Consider the following 23,254-nt stretch of genomic DNA (forward strand, 5'->3'; position numbering starts at 1 on the left):
ATCTGCATTTATTATTGGCTTTTTGTGGCTTTCAAGTTTCCTAAACTTAATAGGTTTGCTAGAGAGTACACAGTGTTTCAAGATTAGTATGTGTAAAAGGTCAGAGGATGAAAATAAACCAACGCATTGATCCCTGATTATGGAAATGTCACTTGTAGAACACTCCGACTCTTCCTTTAATGATCAAGGAAATAACAATACATCTTCAATTGGAAATGCTGTAAGTGTTATAATGCCATCCAGTGAACCTGCAATGAAAAAGTAGTTATTTAATAGCAGCACTTCCCCCACTGTAATCCCAGCTTTCATAACTGATCATCTAAATGTTTCTGAACCGTGCTTCAATGATCCTGCAAATAGTAATAATAAACCCCACGTCTTTCCAATTAACTGAGAACTACATGTACTGCAAACACTGTAATTATGCCGGAAAGCTACAAATAACGCGCGTGCTTAATGAGAAATTCTGATGAAACATTTCACAAGATTGTACTTTTGTTCATCATAAGAGAAAAATAGCCTTGTTTTATGGTGAGTTACTCCCGGATGTTATTATGATATGGCTAGGTGGTGGTATAAGGACATTAACATTTTATTTAACCCCTTAAGGACTCAGCCCTATTTCACCTTAAGGACTTGGCCATTTTTTGCAAATCCGACCAGTGTCACTTTAAGTGCTGATAACTTTAAAACGCTTTGACTTATCCAGACCATTCTGAGATTGTTTTTTCGTCACATATTGTACTTCGTGACACTGGTAAAATGAAGTAAAAAAAATTCATTTTTATTTATAAAAAAAATACCAAATTTACCCAAATTTTTTTTAAAAATTGCAAATTTCCAAGTTTCAATTTCTCTACTTCTATAATACATAGTTATACCTCCAAAAATAGTTATTACTTTACATTCCCCATATGTCTACTTCTTGTTTGGATCATTTTGGGAATGATATTTTATTTTTTGGGGATGTTACAAGGCTTAGAAGCAAATCTTGAAATTTTTCAGAAATTTTCAAAAACCCAATTTTTAGGGACCAGTTCACGTCTGAAGTCACTTTGCGAGGCTTACATAATAGAAACCACAAACTACACCCCTCAAGGTATTCAAAACTGATTTTACAAACATCGTTAACCCTTTAGGTGTTCCACAAGAGTTATTGGTAAATGGAGATGAAATTTCAGAATTTCAATTTTTTGGCAAATTTTCCATTTTAATCCATTTTTCCCAGTAACAAAGCAAGGGTTAACAGCCAAACAAAACTCAATATTTACGGCCCTGATTCTGTAGTTTACAGAAACACCCCATATGTGGTCGTAAACAGCTGTACGGGCACATGGCAGGGCACAGAAGGAAAGGAATGCCATACGGTTTTTGGAAGACAGATTTTGCTGGACAGTTTTTTTTGACACCATGTCCCATTTGAAGGCCCCCTGATGCACCCCTACAGTAGAAACTCCAAAAAAGTGGCCCCATTTTAGAAACTACGGGATAGGGTGGCAGTATTGGTGGTAATAGTTTAAGGTACATATGATTTTTGGTTGCTCTATATCAGGGCTGGCCAACCTGCGGCTCTCCAGCTGTTGTAAAACTACATTTCCCACCATGCCCTGCTGTAGGCTGATAGCTGTAAGCAGTCTAGGCATGCTGGGAGTTGTAGTTTTGCAACAGCCGGAGAGCCGTAGGTTGGCCAGCCCTGCTCTATATTACACTTTTTGTGAGGCAAGATAACAAGAAATAGCTGTTTTGGCACCGTTTTTATTTTTTGTTATTTACAACATTCATCTGAGGGGTTAGGTCATGTGATATTTTTATAGAGCCGATTGATACGGATGCGGTGATCCCTAATATGTATACTTTTTTTTTTATTTATGTAAGTTTTACACAATGATTTCATTTTTGAAGCAAAAAAAAAAACATGTTTTAGTGTTTCCATAGTCTGAGAGCCAAAATTTTTTAGGTTTTTGGGCGATTACCTTGAGTAGGGTATGATTTTTGCGGGATGAGATGACGGTTTTATTGGCACTATTTTGGGGTGCGTTTGACTTTTTGATCGCTTGCTATTACACTTTTTGTGATGTAAGGTGACAAAAAATTGTTTATTTAGAACATTTTTTTTTTTACGGTGTTCATCTGAGGGGTTAGGTCATGTGATATTTTTATGGAGCCGGTCAATACGAACGCGGCGATACCAAATATGTATACTTTTTTATATTTATGTAAGTTTTACACTATAACAGCTTTTTTCAAACAAAAAAAAAGATGTTTTAGTGTCTCCATATTCTGAGCCATAGTTTTTTTTATTTTTTACGATTGTCTCAGGTAGGGGCTCATTTTTTGCGGGATGAGGTGACGGTTAGATTCGTACTATTTTGGTGGACAAACGCCTTTTTGATCGCTTGCTGTTGTACTTTTTGTGATGTAAGGTGACAAAAAATGGTTTATTTAGCACAGTTTTTATTTTTTATTTTTTACGGTGTTCATCTGAGGGGTTAGGTCATGTGATATGTTTTTAGAGCCGGTCGAAACGGACGCGGTGATACCTAATATGTAAAAAAAATTACCCCCCTATTTTTTACCAATTTTTTTTTACTTTATTTGGGGAAAATTACGTTTTTGTTTATTTTTACTTGAAACTTACATTTTTTGGGGGGGGGAAAACTTTATATTTTCAACTTTTCTTTTCACTTTATTTTTTGTCCCACTTTGGGACTTGAACTTTGGGGGGTATATTCCTTTACAATGCATTCCAATACTTCTGTATTGGAATGCATTGGCTGTATGAGTAATACTGTGTGTATTACTCATACAGCTTCCGGGGCCTGTGAGATCCAGGGGGCTGGATCTCACAGGCTCGTCGCCGGAAGGCAGCGCGATGCCTTCCTTAGACATCGCGCTACCTTCCATGCCATCGGGTCCCCCCCACAGCCGCATGGGGACCCGATGGCACCGCCGATACCCGCCGCAACCGCAGGTAAAAGCCGCAAACCGCAGGTCTGAATTGACCTGCGGTTTGCGGCGTTCGCCGACACGGGGGCGTCACATGACCCTCCCCGGGCGTTGTGACAGGATCCTTAAGGACTCGGGAAATAGGGCGTACCGGTACACCCTAAGTACTTAAGGGGTTTAAAATTATTCTTAGGGTACATTCACACGACCGTATTATTTTTTCCGCGTCCGATCCGGAATAGAAGTGGACCCATTCATTCCTATGGGTGAATAAAATGTGCGGACAACATTCAGTATGTTGTCTGCATCCGTGTGTCCCCATTTCTATTCCGCACAAATATGAATCATGTCCTACTATTGTCCGTACAGATCGGTCCGCAGCACGATTCAAGTAAGGCTCCATTCACACGTCCGTGGTGTGTTGCGGACCCGCAATTTGCGGGTCCGCAACACACCCGCCCGACACCCCTATAGAAATGCCTATTTTTGTCCGCAAGCTGCGGACAAGAATAGGACATGTTCAATCTTTTGCGGAGCTGCGGACCTGAAGATCGGGGCCACGCTCCGCAAATGCGGATGCTGACAGCACACTGTGTGCTGTCCGCATCCGTTCCGTCCCCATAGAAAATGAATGGGTCCGCACCCGTTCCGCAAAATTGCGGAACGAATGCGGACCCATTTGCGGACGTGTGAATAGAGCCTTAATGGATCCGCAAATTGAGGATGGCATACGTAATGGTTTCCGTATGGCATCCGTTTTTTGCGGATCCGTTTCCATATTTTTGAAGGCCTTAGGCTCCATTCACACGTCCGTGGTGTGTTGCGGACCCGCAAATTGTGGATCCGCAACACACCCGCCCGGCACCCCTATAGAAATGCCTATTCTTGTCTGCAAGCTGCGGACAAGAATATGACATGTTCTATCTTTTGCGGAGCTGCAGACCTGAAGATCGGGGCCACGCTCCGCAAATGCGGATGCTGACAGCACACTGTGTGCTGTCCGCATCCATTCCGTCCCCATAGAAAATGAATGGGTCCGCACCCGTTCCGCAAAATTGCGGAACGAACGTGGACCCATTTGCGGACGTGTGAAAGGGGCCTTAATAATTAAATTTTTTTTTTTCTCTCTCTTTTTTTTTTCTTCCGTTTTTTGCGGACCTTAAAAAACGGAAGACATACGGAAGTCATTTGTCTGCAAAATGCGGACACACATTCTGTTATTTGCAGACCGCAAATTGGAAAGGATTACACATGGTTGTGTGAATGTACCCTTAATCTAATCTAGACATTATCATTTTTTGGTCTTGCCTGTTTTGGAGATTGTCTAGACCAACACCTTAGGGCTCATGCAGACGAACGTATTTTCTTTCCAGAACTGTTTCCAGAACTGTTCTGGTTTTTGCGGACCGTATGCAGGACCATTTATTTCAAAGGGTCTGCAAAAAAACTATGTGCATTCCATTTCCATATGTCTGTATTTCCATTCCGCAAAAAAATAGAACATGTCCTATTATTATCCACATTACGGACAAGTATAGTACTGTTCTATTAGGGGCCAGCTGTTCCGTTCTGCAAAATATGGAATGCACACGGACGTCATCCATATTTTTTGAGGATCCGTTTTTTGCGGACCACAAAATACATGTGGTCGTGTGCATGAGCCCTTATACTAGGGCTACACGGAGACATGTAGGGAACAACTACACTGCAACATGTGTCGCACAACACACATGCTAGTCTACGGTGTCGCACTGAAACTGTGACGCGACAGTCTCAAAAAAATCCATTGTATTTGCAGGTCTATATTGTGTTTTCCTACTTTTCTAGCAGTAGGAACTATAAAGCAAGTGACGGTGACAGCAATCCTGCTGGAGCTGCTGAATCATCCCTGTCTAGTGTCAATCTCCTCCCAGTTGCTTTAGTTCCTGGTGTACTAATCTTTGTCAGGAAGGTAAACTAAATTATTTAGATCACTTAGAAGATCAGTTCATTTTGAACTGATCGTTCACAAACTACTGATCACTACTCTGATCTGAGCATAGGGAGAGACTGTCACGGCTGAGGATGGGGGAAACCCTCAGCCGTGAGGTGCCAGGTGTTGAAGTAGCTACTCGGCCATGAAGCCACAGGACAGGGAGCAGGTCACCTCCTACAGCGTCCCTACCCTGACCCTAACTCCTAACCTGCATGGGCCGACCTTTAAGGTAGGAGGGCCCATGCGCCGGAACCTCGGAGCCCTATCTTACCCTCCGCAGATCCCTGAGCTAGGAGCTGGGTAAGGCAACCTACTCCTCCTTGACACGGAGGAGCAGGAGCCTCAATGGCCAAGCTGTTGGGAAAAGGGGAACAGAAACAGCAATACGGAAATGGCAGGTGAACAGACATTCACCAACCTGCCACAGCCCTGCTGACTGGATCCCTAAACAGACAGGGATCCAGAACCGTTATGCTGCACAAACACATATGAAAATCCCAACAGACAAACTTGCTACAACACACACATAAAGGCATAGGCATACATAAAACTTTAACTTAAACCTAAACTCAAACTATGAACTTAAACTATGACCACAGTGGTGGCTCTCACTGGCGGATGAACAAACACAGGAGGCTGCTATCAGCAAGCATGCTGAAGCAACCTACTGAGCCCTGCTAGAGAGAGGGTCTTTATAGGCCCAAGTGGCCACACCCAAGGATTGGACACACCCAGTGACATCACACACACACTGGGAAGGAAGTTAACCCTTCCAGTAACACAGAAGGGAAAACAAACATACATAAAGGGAAAGTGCACACAATAACTAACAACAAGTGCACACATACACACATCACACAAAACCGCATGCACAACGTAGCAAGCTGCAATGGCACAGCTCCGACTGCTACGCTGCCCATACACACTGTTGCCAGCGGCAACCACAGGTGAGGCAAATACCACAGCCCTCACCTGTGATTGAACACCAGAGAGAACCGCTGACAACCGCATGCGGTTCAGGAGTCACGGTCATAGCCATGGCCGTGACACTCCCACCCCTCAAAGCCCCCCCACCAATAAAAAAAAAAAAAAACGTGAGGGACTCACACAAGGGGATGGGAGAAGGGGACGTCCACTCTCAGACACGGTTCCCAAAATGTCACTGTCAGCTGCATCCTCTCCCAGCACACAACACAGCCAGTCCGACGAGGCCTGCAGCCCGCACCAGTGACACAGGGAGGAGAACCACAGAGAGTGAACGAGGGGACTCTCCACTCACGTCCCCACTCCAGTCGCTGCCAGCAGACACTCCTAACCAGCACGCAGCCGGACCACTTACGGAGTGCTGCCAGCAGACGACCAGAGATGGGAACATGGAGAGGGACGAGGGATCCCCAACACGGACACGGAAGGTAAGGTGGCGGGGAATAAGCCACCAACCGTGCCGTTAACGGAGAACCCCCAGGAACGCTCTCCCTCCGGAGAACGCGCATGCAGACCACAAGGGTATGGCACTGCATGCTGCACCCTCTTTCGAAGGTATGCATACCGCATACCAGACACACACCACGTGTAGTAAAATCAGGGGGACGCCACACGAGGCAACGGTGAAGGGATGGCGGGGAAACGCCACTCACCGCGCCATCAGAGGCGAAACCCCCAGAACGCTCTCCCTCCGAAGAGCGCGCATGTACCCCTTCACAGACTGCGGTACATGCTACACCCTCTTTCGAGGGAATGCATACTCCCACCCCTCAAAGCCCCTCCCAACAACAAAAGTGGAAGGTTGGTGAGGCATAGGAAACAATGGGAGGGGGGGGGAGGGGAAAGACAAACAAAAGGGGACACCAACACGGACAACGGTGAGCGCGGAATGGCGGGGAATGCCACTCACCGCGCCGTAAATGGTGAACGCCCCATAACGCTCTCCCTCCGGAGAACGCGCATGCACCCCATCCGCAGATAGCGGTGCATGCTTTACCCTCTTTCGAGGGAACGCCACGCGGGAAGCCTCTGTGGTCATAATGTCACGGCTGAGGATGGGGGAAACCCTCAGCCGTGAGGTGCCAGGTGTTGAAGTAGCTACTCGGCCATGAAGCCACAGGACAGGGAGCAGGTCACCTCCTACAGCGTCCCTACCCTGACCCTAACTCCTAACCTGCATGGGCCGACCTTTATGGTAGGAGGGCCCATGCGCCGGAACCTCGGAGCCCTATCTTACCCTCCGCAGATCCCTGAGCTAGGAGCTGGGTAAGGCAACCTACTCCTCCTTGACACGGAGGAGCAGGAGCCTCAATGGCCAAGCTGTTGGGAAAAGGGGAACAGAAACAGCAATACGGAAAGTGGCAGGTGAACAGACATTCACCAACCTGCCACAGCCCTGCTGACTGGATCCCTAAACAGACAGGGATCCAGAACCGTTATGCTGCACAAACACATATGAAAATCCCAACAGACAAACTTGCTACAACACACACATAAAGAGATAGGCATACATAAAACTTTAACTTAAACTATGACCACAGTGGTGTCTCTCACTGGCGGATGACAAACACAGGAGGCTGCTATCAGCAAGCATGCTGAAGCAACCTACTGAGCTCTGCAAGAGAGAGGGTCTTTATAGGCCCAAGTGGCCACACCCAAGGATTAGACACACCCAGTGACATCACACACACACTGGGAAGGAAGTTAACCCTTTCCAGTAACACAGAAGGGAAAACAAACATACATAAAGGGGAAAGTGCAACACAATAACTAACAACAAGTGCACACATACACACATCACACAAAACCGCATGCACAACGTAGCAAGCTGCAATGGCACTGCTCCGACTGCCTACGTTGCCCATACACACTTGTTGCCAGCGGCAACCACAGGTGAGGCAAATACCACAGCCCTCACCTGTGATTGAACACCAAAGAGAACCGCTGACAACCGCATGCGGTTCAGGAGTCACGGTCATAGCCATGGCCGTGACAGAGACATGGCAAGCCGTAAGCTAAGAAATGTACAGTAATTCAATACATTCAATAAGATGAAAGTCTTTTCTTATTCCAGTGCTAGTGTGCCAACCCATACCATCCAGTCTGCACCCCTTAGGGTCTTAATTATGACCATCCTCATCTTTTGCTGGCTTTACTTCTTCCAGGCAGGCCAGAACAGCAATAATTAGCATTTTGTCCTCAGGGGTGCTCCTAGCCTTTCTGCTGCTTGAGGAGAAAACTGAAATGTCGCCCCTCCCTCCCCAATGCCAGTTTCTTAACCTAACTCCTTCCCTTCAGCTGCCCCTCTTTTGCCCCTACCCAGTGCTGTCTGAAGCGATCGCCTCACCTGGCCTCATTGGTGGTGCACCCTTTTGTCCACCCACCTAACCAGTGAAACCCCAAACAAGCAACAGCCCCTGTTTCAAGGTGCCATGCGGCCACTAACAATGAAGACCCAACTATACAGTGCGGTCTTCATTGTTAAATGAAAGGCAGCTGCATGCTAATTGGCCGCGAGGTTCTTCACCGCAGTATGGCCACTCCGTGTGGCCGTACCCTAAAGCAGAGTTGCCTGGGTATACCCCATTTATAGAGATTTGTGACAATTTAAATCATAATGAATTAAATTTCTTGGCGAACTTCAGAGAAGTTGCAGGATCAAATTTTCCTAAACTTCCTCATCTCTAGTACCTGTCATCACATTAGCCGAATGCTACAAATGATAAGGTGCTTGTAGTTCACAGACACAGCAAATATGGCGCATGCCATAAATACGCTCTCCTTTCTCCTCCGGTGATTGCATGCATGTTAGCTTACTGTGCATGTCATGAGAGGAGAAGGGAAAGAGTATTTATGGAGCTTTCACGAGATTTCACAAGCATCAGGGTGGCTTGGAGCAGTCAGTGGGATGTCAATCACAATAAGATTGGTAGACTTGTGGCCATGACTCAGGCAGTGTAAGAAGACACCCCGATGACTCCATGACCCACATTTACATATAGAAAGGTAAATAAAGTGTATTTAGATAAAAATGTCAAGGCAAGGAGCTTTAAAGCATCAAAGATTTTACTGTCTTGTGACCTACAGCACCTTATCATAAGTTGCATATGACAGGTTCTCTTGAAATGGTTCCAGAACAGCTCTGAATGATAGCCAGAGTCTTATGGTTGTGCAATGATCACATTCTACAATATAACATCATAGGCCACGCATTGTTTTGGCCAACTTACAATACTTACATTCAGCTAGGCAAATGTATGCTGGAATGCTTAAATAAGTATAAGGTGTATGCCATTAATGTTTGTTTGTACTGCCGTCAGTTTATAACGATGTATCTCTTTGATTTAGGTTACTAAGAGAACATCTTGGGGAGAAGGAGGTAGAACTGGCCTTAACATTTGATGCTGTTCAAGAAGCAGACCTGGGTAACTACACCTGTCATGTGGAAAACAGAAATGGCCGCAAGCATGCTAGTGTCCTCCTGAGAAAGAAAGGTAGATATTGACCTCAGCTCGTTACTAATGGCTCGTTTTCTGCTAAATAAATGGCATGTTTGACTTCCTACAGCTTTCAGTGGAGTAGACAGTGTTCTCTTCTTTCTCCATATATACAGAACGCACGCACATCCAAATTTAATTGCTTCGTAAACTTTAGAGACGAGTGAATCGAATCCCACAAAGTGGAATTCGATCCGAATTTCACCATAAATTTGATTCGCCTAGAAGCCAAATTTCCTCGTGCTTTGTGTCAGTGAATCGATTTAACCTGAAAATAGTATAAAAAACTAAAAAAATTTCTAACTTACCTCGCAACGGGCTGCCAGCCTCCATCTTGCTTGAAGATCTCGGCGAAATACCAGTGCGGCACGAGATTACATCATCAAGCCGGCTGGCGTGATGACGTCATACGCCACCACGCCAGCCGGCGTGATGACGTAATCTCGCGCCGCACAGATTTCGGCTGAGATCTTCAAGCTAGATGGCCGCAGCTGGCCCGTCGCGAGCAAATGGAGGTGGTAAGTTTGATGTAATTTTTTTTATTGTTAATTATATACACTCAGATGCGCGATCATGTATGAATGCGGCATTTGAGGAGTACAATGACGGGGACGCCGCTATTGCAGCTCCCTGTCATTCCAACCGCTACTTACAGAAAAATTTGCTTCGTGACGAAGTAATTCGGCACAAAGCAAATGTTTTGGTGAAATTCAGCGAATCAGCCGAATCGAACTTTTGAGAAATTCGCTCATCTCTAGTAAACTTTGTTGTCATGATAGTACACACAGGTTATATCTGAATCATCCTATAAGAAATTGCCTCCAAACACTAATAGTTTGCGATACTACATCCCAGCTCCCCACCTATGGTTCAATTCATATTGATATCATAGGAATTAAACCTCATCTCAGTTATGCAGACTCATGTGCCCAGATTTTAATTCACCAAGACTAAGACTTCCTTTTGTAAATATCGATTCTGCTGTTGTAGTCTATTACCTAGTAAATCAGAAATGCAGCACACTGATTTATTCACCTCTAGTAGGGATCTGTCATCCCTTATATATGAGCGAACAAGGAGAAATATTGGAAAACTCATTTGAAAAGTTTTCCGTTGTTCTTTCCTCTTAAAAAAAAAAAAAACGACAACATAAATCCTTGTAACTCTAGTCTCTAAGCAATCTATCTTCCACCTGATTGTCTTTCAAATAATCTATGAAGCTTTTTCATAAATTCCTTCCCCTATCCATACAGTATGTATCTTTTACTTGTCTTAAAGAGCTATTCTCACCTGGGACATTGATGGCATATTGCTAGCATATGGCATCAATGTCAGATAGGTGCAGGTCCCAGATGTGGGTCCTGCGCCTGTCTCCAGAAAGGGAACCCCAAAGTTAACAGAGCAGCCATGAAAGTGCGGCCACCCCCCATTCACCGCTATCGGAGTTTCAAAAATTTCTAATATTTCTAACAGTTCCATAGCAGCATAGCAGAGGTGGCTGCTACAGATAAGTGAATTTTTCCAAAAATTGATTTGGAATCTTTGCCGAATTTCTTCCGAACTAATTTGTCATGAAGTGTGTTAAATCGGCAATATCCCAGCCTGCATCTCGGTTTACATCACTGTGCATGGACGGTAATCTTTTCTAGTAGCTAAAATGTTACTATGCGTCAGTAGGGCTCATACAGTATATGGACGTGCGCATAGTCATGCAGGCCACCAACAGTAGAAAAGCATACAGTAGCCTTTAGTAAAGGAACAAAAAAATCCTTGCAAGAGCTGTGTCCCAATGACTGTTTAGTCGAACAAAAGAAGGACATGGAGGCAGTGTCAATAAAGTAGTGGAGAAAAAGGTTATTTTAATCCATGTTGTAGCAGTGCAAACACATGCTTTTGGGGGGGAAGCGGAGCTAGTGTCGGATGGAGATGGATGCTTGAAGTTGCTGCTCCGAGTGATACCTCACCCTTTTCACATGTCATACTGCCTGAAGGATCAATTATGCCAAAATTGGAGGATTCAAATCCGGGATGCCACTGGACCTCAAAAAGCAGCACCGAGTAGTGGGGAAATGGAGAAATTCATGAAAAAAAGCAGCCGCCACTTATGCAACCCGAGACTCTAAGGTGGCGCTGGCCACACAGCGGGCGGCGGGGACATGAGCAGCCTGAGGCCTCCGACTCAGCACAGGGAGGTGATGAAGAACCCGACAGCCTCCCTATATCTTGCACCTATTTGAGAGAAACTCTGGCTTCTTCCCTGGCATCTGCGCTTGAACCACTTAGCTCGGATTTTTCAGCCATTAAGCAAGATGTCCACCACATAGGGAGGAGAGTCGAGTCACTGGAGGAGTCCCAAACAGCAGTTCTCCAACATCAGTCTGCTGTGACACAGCGCTTATCCTCAGTTCAAACACCTTTAAATATTATATATAATGCTATATAAGAGCAAGAAAACCGCAGGAGGCGTAATAACCTGCGAGGCATACCTGAAACTGTTGCTCCTGGAGACATCCCCAACGAAAATTTGCAATCAACACTACTCCTAAAGTCAAAAGATATTGCAGCCAAAAGATTATATGGTTGAATCTTGTTTTCTCCTCCTCCTCCTCTTCCTCATCCAGATTGTATATATTCCCTTCACTCTAATTTTTTTTTAATAGGGTCAGCTCAACTGCAGGCCCTCCACTCAAATTTTTTTATAGGGTCAGCTGAACAGCATGCACTCGCATATAATGTTTTAGAGTGTCCGCTCACCTGCAGACACTCACATATGTTTTACAGCATCTGCTCACCTGCAGGCACTCGCATATAATGTTTTAGAGCATCAGCTCCGCAGCAGACACTCACATATAATGTTTTAGAGCATCAGCTCACCAGCAGGCCCTCGCTTCTTATGTTTTAGAGGGTCAGCTCAACAGCAGACCCTCGCATATAATGTTTTGACCTCCCTTGGATGTGGTATCCCTTTTTCAAGCTCCCTCTCCGGCATCGAACCCTGATTCCCCGTTACCTGTGATCACCATGGTAGGCGCAGAAAAGAACATTGAAAGTTGATAGGGCAGACATCCAAATGGATCGTCGCCGTCACTGGGACGTGCAATCGCCTAGAGGTTATCTAGAGTCACCAATGCAGCAGCAGGCCCTCGCCCCTAAGGTTTTAGATGGTCAGATCAGCAGGCCCTTGCTCCAAATGTTTTTGGGGGTCACCAGCAGGACATCAATCATAATTTTTCAAGGGTGTGTATGATGCCCTCCTTTATGTGTAACAAAAGGTGTTTTGGAGCGCCGGTTCCTTGTAATTTTTGGCAGCCCTTTCACTTAATGCATAGGCTTTATGAGTGTAGGAGTCCCACTAATTGAACTATTGTACCACAATGTGAATGTGACCCTCCTTTATGTGATATACAAGTTGTATCGGAGTGCCTCTTCCTTGCAATTTTTGGCAGCACTTGCACTTTATATACAAGTAAATATATATGAAAGAATGTATCCTAACAGTTTTTCATCTAAAATCTATTTTATCTTCGGTTTTGTGCATATTATTGTCAGTCTGTAAAATTGGCGTACTACTTGGACAACATCGTTCCCAGCAGCGACCTGAGAGTCCAATATGCATCCAAACATCCTCCCCATGCTGTTCCCGAACCATTTCAGTGGTGTTTCCATCAATTTCTGACCTTTTCATGTGAACCAGACACCCTCCCCTCTTCAGAGCAGGGGGTGCCTGGTTTAATGCTTGGGTTCTGCCATTGACTTCCATTGTGCTCGGTAGACTCCCGAGCATTCCGAGGTTTTCTACTCGAGCACCTGAGCACTTTGGTGCTCGATCAACACTAGTGATAACATCTAATCCGGTAGACTCTCTGCCTCTTATATATGAGTTATTAGAAAGGTTCAGACCATTATCCAACTTTAAGATTTACATGAAAAAGTCAAACATTCTAAGTATTGGCATTCGGACCTCAGTCAAGTGGGACTTGATGGCTCGTTCTCCCTTTAACTGGAATGCTCCATACTTGACCAACCTTGGGGTTAAGGTCAGCTCCGATCCCCAGAAACTCTATCATCTCAATTATCTCCCTCTGTTATAATCTTTGCAGGACCAACTTCTCACACAAAATTTTCCTATGCTATCATGGTTTAGGCGGGAAAAAATGGTTTCCTCACTAGTGTTGTCGAGATTGAGCCATTTACATGTATTGCCTATCCCAGTTCTGAGGGTTTACTATTTGACTTTATTGAAGCATATTCGCACTTTCATTTGGGAGAAGAAAAAACCTCACCTAGCCGTGTCAGTCCTACAGAGACCCAGGGCCTCGGATGGTATTGGCCTGCCAAACCCGGTGTTGTATGGTAGAGCTATTCTCCTGTCGAGAGTTGTTGACTGGCTTCGGTGACCTCCCCATGTTTTAGGGTGAGATGGAGATCTCGAATTTTCAATCATCTTTTAGACGACTTTTGGTTGGTGTTGTTGACACGTACAACTTATCACATCTTGACCCAACAGTTAAAGCCACCCTCGGAACGTGGAATTGGTTTCAGTCTTTGCCACTTGTGCAGGTGAGGGATTTGGTGGAGATGGCTCCATCTGAGCTGAGGGGCCGTCTCCCTACCTCAATTCATCAAGTCCGAGATCCCCATCCTTTCCATGTACAACGAAGGGGGAGGGGGGTCTTGGGGAAAGAATAACTACTTCTCTCACTGCCTGGGCTTGGTTTCCACCACACCTTGATCTCTTACCTTCGCTCCTTTATAACCAAACACATTCCTAAATAGGCACTCCTTAGATTGCTCACATGGTTTGAAAGCTTGGTCTCTAACCCTGCTCCCCCAATTAAACCAATATTGCAATTCTACAAACGGTTTAACACTCCTATACGTATGTCCAAACCAGACTTCATTGGTCTCTGGGAGAGAGATCTGGGAATCTCCTTCACGCTGGTTGAACAATTCCTGCTCTTCCTAGAGCCTCACATTTCTTTAAGATGTGTGAGAGTACAGGAGAATGGTTACAAAGTCCTCACATGGTGGTATAAGACACCTGATATCATATGTAGATACAGTTGTGTTCAAAATTATTCAACCCCCACTGAAATTGAGTGTTTTGGCCATTTTGACATTAATTTTGATCATTTCAGTCATCTTGTTTACAATTAAATCAAAGAGGCACTTGTAAGTCAGACAAATATAACATAACATTTATGATGAAATAACCACAAATGTATTTTCTGTGCTCACATCATTATCAGTTATATTCAACCCCCAAGTGACATTCAATCTTAGTACTTAGTACAACATCCTTTTCCAGTTATAACAGCTTTTAAACGTGAAGCATAGCTTTACACAAGTGTCTTGCAGCGATCTACGGGTATCTTCGCCCTTTCTTCATGGGCAAAAGCCTCCAGTTCAGTCACATTCTTAGGCTTGCGCGCTGCAACTGCTTTCTTTAAGTCCCACCAGAGGTTCTCAATCGCATTTAAGTCTGGTGACTGCGATGGCCACTTCAAAATGTTCCAGCCTTTAATCTGCAACCATGCTCTAGTGGACTTGGAGGTATGCTTGGGATTATTGTCCTGTTGAAAGGTCCAACGTCTCCCAAGCCTCAGGTTTGTGACGGACTGCATCACATTTTCATCCAATATCTCCTGGTACTGAAGAGAATTCTTGGTACCTTGCACACGCTGAAGCTTCCCTGTACCTGTAGAAGCAAAACAGCCCCAAAGCATGATTGACCCCCCGACATGCTTCACAGTAGGCAAGGTGTTCTTTTCTTCATAGGCCTTGTTCTTCCTCCTCCAAACATAGCGTTGATCCATGGGCCCAAACAGTTCTAATTTTGCTTCATCAGTCCACAGAACACTATCCCAAAACTTTTGTGGTTTGTCCACATGACTTTTGGCATACTGCAGTCGACTCTTCTTATTCTTTGGAGACAGCAAGGTGGTGCGCCTCGGAGTTCTGGCATGGAGGCCTTCATTACGCAGTGTGCGCCTTATTGTCTGAGCTGAAACCTCAGTACCCACATCTGACAAATCTTTTTTCAGTTCCTCAGCAGTCACACAGGGACTTTTCTCCACTTTGCGCTTCAGGTAGCGCACAGCAGTCGAAGTCAGCATCTTCTTTCTGCCACGACCAGGTAGCATTTCAACAGTGCCCTTTGCCTTGAATTTGCAAATGATGCTTCCTATGGTGTCTCTTGGTATGTTTAACATCTTTGCAATCTTCTTATAGCCATTGCCCTTCCTGTGAAGAGAAATCACCTCTTCTCTTGTCTTCCTGGACCATTCTCTTGACTTCACCATGTTTGTAAACACACCATTAAATGTCTAGAAGGAGCTGAGTATCACAGTCCTTTTAAATCTGCCTAATTGGTGCTTATTATGCTTGATTGCTGCTCCTTGACATCCACAGGTGTTTTCAATACCTGATCGAAAACACTTGAATGAACCTCTGTTCTTAAGAGTGGTAGTCTTTAAGGGGTTGAATAATTGTGTCAATGAAGAAATCACAAAAAAACATTTAATACTGTATTACAAAAACAATTGATGTCATTTTAGTTGCATTTGGTTCTTTAAAAAGTCCTTGTAAGATTTCATTCTGAACACAATTACAAATGTACACTAAATTCCGTAAAACACTTTACAGCATTGGCTTGAAATCAGACATTAGCTGGCGTTGCAAAGCTGAGAGAGGTACTTTTTACCATGTATGGTGGACATACCCCCAAATTCAGAAATGTCAGTTTGAGATCTTCAAGAGATGCAATGACATCTGCGGTTCAGCTATTCCACTCTCTCCCCAACTAGCTCTCTTGGGCCTACTGCATATTAACACTGCTACCAAGCCTCAGTTTCTCTTTAAAAAAAACTCCTAATGGCTGCTCGCCTGTTGGTCCCCCTATACTGGCTTTCATCTGACCTACCATCCCTCGATAAATGGACTGGGAAGTTGATCATATTTATAGATTTGAAGAAATTGCAGCATGGGAAAAATCGCTCCTTCCCCAAATTCCAGGCCCAATGGAAAGCTTGGCAATCACATTTAAACATTTTAACACATGCTTTTGAATCACTTCTGTTAGCTGTAGAATGATTGTGCGTTACTATTAGGCTCAGTTTACACTTCACTTAATTGGTCAGTTATCTTTTCATGATACCTTATCTGAGAGTAGGATTGGCTCAAGATTTTGGCTCACCATTCTTTGGTGTTGGACACCCTGTTGTCATCTTTTATATATGTTTTTGTCCCCTGAGGAGCCAACTAGGCGAAACGCGTAGGGACGGTCAGGAGTGTCAATGCGACACATGACCTGTATATTTGCTACATCACGTACTATCATTTTTTCTGCACTGTATGTCAATGGGTGGGTCCTCGCTACCTCACTGGGGGGTTATTGATGCTTGTTGTTTGTTATTTTGTCTATATTTATATTAGCCTAGGTCTCAATCTAGGGCCAACATTCTATATTGCTGTATCCATTACCCGCGCTAGGGCCAACTAGGGATCAATAGGAGGTACGAGACACGGGATCGCCCCTATCGGGGCGGCTATTCCGTTTGCAGGCAGGGCAACATTAATAGGGCCATAATTAGGGACATTGCCCCAACAGCCTATTAAAACATTTGTCTGCCATCCTGCAAATGTAGGCTAGTGGAAAAATCTTTTTCACACTTAGGTTTTTGATTTATTTCTTAATTTATAAATATTTTTTTGTATCATAAGGGTCCATTGGCTTTTATTAATGATTTATTAAAAGTTATGTTTTAGAATTAATGGTATTTCTGTGAAGTCATATTCTAATATAGTAGAAAAGAACTATCCATTTCATTGATTGTTTTTGATTTTGCTCATTTCACAGTTTGACATTGATTGATAGATAACATGTTCTGTTAGCCACTGATTCTACTATAGTGGGAAAGAGCTATCTTTTACACCGTCTGTTGTTTCCTATTTTGTTAGCCACCGATAGAAGTAGTAAACCCATGACAGAGTGGAGTCCACAGATACAAGTAGTAAACCCATGACAGAGTGGAGTGGTGTCAGCAGTAAGTTTGTGTTGACATCACTGTTTATTTTCCCCTTCTTCTGATCCATCAGAAGAACAGCCCAAAAAATTATAATACAGATCCTTTGAGCATCTGCCTTCACATGGTCAGTAAATGGTTAGTAATTGATCAGTATTTTTAAGGCAAAAACAGGATCGGGGTCAAAACAGAGATGACATGCGATGGAAATATTTGTATGACTTCTGTGTTTTGGACTCACTCCTGCTTTTGGCTTCCAAATCATGATGAAATCCTGATGCAAAATACTGACCGTGTGATCGAGGCCTTATGGATGCTCTAAAGACAGGATCCGTAGTGTTTTCCATTTTTCTGACAGATCAGAAGGAGGAAAAAATAAACGGTGATGTCAACAAGGCCAACCAGGGACACTAGCGGCCCCAGAATAGAGTGGTGAGGATGACAACAGCATCAGGAGTCAACATAGTGGCCCAGTCACGGAGTGGGGAGAGCAACAGCAGTGGCAGTAACAGCACAAGATGGTGGCAGTAGTAGAAGATGGCAGCAGATGCAGAAGGTGTGTGGCACTAGAATAGTGGCTGAAGCACGTGGCCAGAAGTAAAGGGTAATATTTCACAATGTTCTGCTGTGGCAACACATTGCAGTAACTGCGGTCAACATTACTGCCAGAATGATCTAGTCTGATGCGTGTGGAAATCCTAGCTGATCCACGCTTGTGATATCTTTATAAAGGTTAATCTCTAAACATTTTGTGTTAAAAGGCGAGTTCACTTTGTGGTAACTATGCCTTTTCCCCCTCCAGCAATAAACACCCCCTCTGATGCCACACTACTGGCCAGGCAGGAAAGCTTGGCCAGGGCAAACTTGTCCAGTGGAGGCTACAATTCTAGTTTGTCTGCCCAGTAGTCCAAGGGATCTTGGATCTAGGGTGCAGTCCAAGTATGCCACCACCTTCTGGTTCAGGTTCTGCTCCATGTCCTGCTGCTGGCTAGTTTCTTCAGTTGAATTTACAGATTACCACCCTAATAAAACGTAGCCTTTAATAAATGTATAGTAAAAAGTAACCCACAAATATGGACATTAAATATAATAAACTAAAGATAATAAAAACAAAATAAATAAAGATATTGTCTTCTCCACGTAAATAGGAGAGGCTGTTCTGTAGGTACAGGTGTGGATAATAAGATAGGGGAACTATCCCTGATATTAACCCTATACTAAAGGCCCTGCCTACAAAACGGAACAGCTGCCCCGGTAGCGGCAAATGATACTGTATATAACAAACAAGCCAGATCGCCCCCCTCAAAAAGTTACATATAAATGGACCCCCTCAGTATTAATGCAAAATATATTGCCGCACTTATGATCACGCAGGTATAGATGCATAAATCAAGCCAGGTAGCCCACCAATGTATATTTAATATTTGGTGTACAGTCCCATAGCAAACAATGCATGCTGTCGTTCTTGTGGTGTTTTGCTGCCACAAGGGGCAGTACAACCCAAATACTTGTGTATCATCGTATTGTAGCCAGGCTCAGGTAGGTACACCCCGGAGTTCCACGATAGGGTAAGATAGTAGGGGTACGAAGCAGTCACATGATATCTCAGATATACAGTGCAATGCAGGTCCGGAGAGTGTCATACCGAGTGTGCTTGGCTTTTTTTGGAACTCCCATAGCGATGAATGGAGAGCACTTTGTGCATGTGTGGTGTGCTCTCCTCATCTTTAGGGGCCCTAGTGTCTACATAGGAGCAGGTACCGGAGGTGGGATCCACACCTATCTGACATTGATAGCATATCCTGGTGTTATGCCATCAGTATCCCATGGCCAACTAGAGATGAGCTAATCTATTTGGAAACTCGTCCAATTCTAACAAACCCAAATTTCTTGTGATTCATTTTGAGCGAATCAGAGAAAAAGAGCTAGTTTCAATATCTTTCCCAGAAACCTAAAAGGTATACATAATTAGCTTTCCTTCCAAAAGAATACTAAGGGGGGAGATTTATAAAACTGGTGTAAAGTAGAACTGGCTTAGTTGCCCATAGCAATCATATTCTATCTTTCATTTTCCAAAGGACTTGTCCAAAATGAAAGGTGGAATCTAATTGGTTACCATGGGCAGCTAAGCCAGTTCTACTTTACACCAGTTTGATAAATCTCCGATGCCAGCAAAACTAAGATATACTAATTTGTATATACTTTTCTCAGAAACTGAGATTAGCATTACAATGTTCCTCACTCATACTTGGTGAACTCCATAATGAGAACAAGTACCCCAAAAAGGCAACAGAGGCCACTTAGCTAATCAGGCCAATTTAATCCTGAGACACTTAGTTTTCTTATGTTTTTGGAGAGTTATTTAACTCTCTCTCTCTCTCATCTTCTAGAACTCTAATTTTTTCTTGCATTAACCAGAGAAAAAAACATGAGTCCTTGGAGACCTTACTGTTATACTCTGATTGTCCTGAGAATTGGTACATATTTGATTCAGGTGCACATCAATTCTAACTGTTTTTGAAAAATTGGTGAATCAGATTCTAAACGAGTTTCAAGAAATTCGCTAATCTCTAGGGCCAGCCCCTTTAATACTATTACAGGATTCAGCAGTTTAAATAGGGCAATTTATATGAAGTGGATGTAAAGGATATAAAATTCATTTTATATTATCAGTTAAACTAAGCAGATTTAGAACAGTTGTAATATATATATATATATATATATCAAATACATCATTATGAAAAGCTTGAGAAGATATGAAAAAAAATCTGTTTAATAAGGAAAAAGACATGCCAATGCACATGACTTAAGAGATTTACATATAATAAACCCTCATAATAACATTAGCCCAAATTCTGTCATTCATTGAACTAATTGGAAATCAGTTAATTAAGCCAGACCATATTTGGCTACAGCTTTATGCTAGATCTACTTATCTCTTAGTTTCTATTGAATTACAAGATTTACAAATTACATGATGCAGTATGTCTAAGGCTACTTTCACACTAGCGTTCTGCTGTCCGCTCGTGAGCTCCGTTTGAAGGGACTCACGAGCGGAGCAGAACGCTTCCGTCCAGCCCTGATGCAGTCTGAATGGATGCGGATCCGCTCAGACTGCATCAGTCTGGCGGCGTTCAGCCTCCGCTCCGCTCGCCTCCGCACGGCCAGGCGGACAGCTGAACGCTGCTTGCAGCGTTCGGGTGTCCGCCTGGCCGTGCGGAGGCGAGCGGATCCGTCCACACTTACAATGTAAGTCAATGGGGACGGATCCGCTTGAAGATGACACAATGTGGCTCAATCTTCAAGCGGATCCGTTCCCCATTGACTTTCAATGTAAAGTCTGAACGGATCCGCTCAGGCTACTTTCACACTTAGAAAATTTTCTAAGTTTTAATGCAGACGGATCCGTTCTGAACGGATGCGAACGTCTGCATTATCGGAGCGGATCCGTCTGATGAAACATCAGACGGATCCGCTCCGAACGCTAGTGTGAAAGTAGCCTTATATCTAGTGAAAGTCAAAACTTGAGTATTTTCATAGTAAAGCATTAAGGGGGTCATTTATTAAGACCAGAGTTTTAAACTCCGGCGGATCCACCGCCAGCTATAGGGGTTATTCAGACCAAAGTTATTAACAGGCACCGGCCTCTCCATAACTTTAGTGCATCGAGCGACAGTCTAAATGTAAGACAGCTTCCTAGTTGTTAGACCATTTTCTACACCTCAAACAGGTTTAGAAAACAATGAATGAGACAGGCCTTCCGCGTCCAGGTTTTTAGACCTAGTGTGAGTGGGGTAAAGTCGCAGATTGCTGTGCCAATAACTTTTACACCGAAATCTGTGCCAGAAATACGCCAAATATAGGTGTATTTCTGGAAAGTAAATGACTCCCGAAATGTTTTAAAACTATTTAGATAGAAGTAAGGAGGATATTGGGGCAAATTTTCTGGTTGTAAATTCTAATTAAAGATATTTGGATGCTAAAATATTCTAGAGGGTTTGTTAGATCTCATGGATGTGGGTCTCTCCAATTTCATATGAAGATATATATCCCGACTTATTTGCCCTGTAGCAGTTGGGTATCTTCCAGACCCCATTATAGTCATTGGGGCCTGGTGGGCATCTTGGAAACATCTGGCTATAGCTGATCCAGCCGGAACAGCCTGCAGGAACTAATAATGCTAGTGTAGGTTATGATTGACAAAAAATCATTGTATGTTCTATGCCTTAATACAGAAATAATTTCATTGAAAGAAATTGCTTCTAGGTCAGAATAGCTCTCATATGGTGCTGCTAGGCTAGTTTCACACTCCGGCAACAGTTATAGTCCAGCCAACTCTCGTCATATTTGCTGGGTTGCGGCCTGATCTCCACCAGTCACCACCATAGTTAATTGGACCAGACAGTAATCCAGGGGAAGACATACCGCCTGTGCAGCTGGTTCAGCTGCACAGGGGCTGTGACAATGGCAGTTGGCAGCCGCCAGCGTGCAACGCATCCTGCTATGTACCTCTCCGCTGCGAACTCTGGAAACCGATTTCCTGCACTGTCGCAGGCGACGACAGCTTCAGTTGCACCTTGTAGGAGCTGCACGCGTCCTGTTTTTTTAAGGGTTCGTGCAAGCCCCTGATTCCGCCTTTTCTCCAATCCCAGCCAGGCACCACCTTTGCTCTAAAGTGTATGATTCAGATTGTCGACCACACCTCTGTCTGCTGTTCAGCTTGTTACACCTGCTGCACCTGAGCTATTCAGCTCTGCTGTTCTAACAGCTCCAGCTCTGCTTAATCACCAACTCAGCCCTGCTTTATCTGACTCTGCTGTAGCGCTTCTTCCATCCAGCAACAGCTCGCTCCACCTGCCTGTATCCCCAGTGCTTGCACCGGGGCGTTCTGGCCTGCTCTGCCAGCTGTCACTTAGCCGGGACCATTCTTGCGGTAGCGACCTGGTGTTCCCCCTGCAGCTAAAACCAGCTTCCGCATCCTGAAGTGGGATAAAGGGTTAAGACCAGGGGAACACTTGGATTCCGCTCCCAAGTTTTGCCCAAAGCCAAAACGGTAAGTGGCACAGCGGGTCCACACCCATTGGAGAGTTACAGGGGCCCAGCTGCGAGGGGGCCCATACAGCTTGGACAGGTCCACTGGTGAGTGGGGCCCCCTTCCTGATCTTCAGACTGAAAGATACTGTGCTGCTCAGGGGCTGACAGGTTTTAGTGTAATCAGCACTCCTGGTCAGTAAGGCTGTGTCCACAGGGTCTGATTTTTACAAAATCACAGCAAAAAAACACCACATTTTGCCGTGATTTTCTTGAAAATAGGACTTTGTGGACCCAACTTTACTAACTAGGAGTGCTGTCACTCAAAAAGTACCAACAGGCTCTCCTCCAATGGGCCAGCACTGCTAATCAGTGAGGAAGGAAGGAGGGACCGACTGACGCTGTGTGCAGACTGAGCCCTGCTACTGACAGGGGGAGGAGCCTGAGCCTGCTACTGAAAGGGGGAGGAGCCTGAGCCTGCTACTGAAAGGGGGAGGAGCCTGAGCCTGCTAGAGAGGGGGAGGAGCCTGAGCCTGCTACTGAGAGGGGGAGGAGCCTGAGCCTGCTACTGAGAGGGGGAGGAGCCTGAGCCTGCTACTGAGAGGGGGAGGAGTCTGGCTGAGGACGCATGAACCAGCAATACAGAGCCAGGAAGTGAGGAAGGGATATGTAATGTAGAGTAAAAGAGTGCCTACATGTGTGACAATGTGTGTATGCGACAGTGCCTGCATGTGTGACAATGTGTGTATGTGACAGTGCCTGCATGTGTGACAATGTGTGTATGCGACAGTGCCTGC

General features: G+C 44.4%; 1 protein-coding gene across 1 annotated transcript in view; it reads left to right on the forward strand.

Annotated features, from left to right (window-relative positions):
- The window catches only part of IL1RAPL2 (interleukin 1 receptor accessory protein like 2), a 905,895-nt gene that overhangs the window by 810,629 nt on the left and 72,012 nt on the right, over window positions 1–23,254 (forward strand). Inside the window, 1 exon segment of the mRNA XM_040405738.1 lies at window positions 9,254–9,399. Coding sequence (XP_040261672.1) covers window positions 9,254–9,399 — 146 coding nt within the window.

This window comes from Bufo bufo, chromosome 8 (genome assembly GCF_905171765.1).
Source record: "Bufo bufo chromosome 8, aBufBuf1.1, whole genome shotgun sequence".
Lineage (NCBI taxonomy): Eukaryota > Metazoa > Chordata > Amphibia > Anura > Bufonidae > Bufo > Bufo bufo.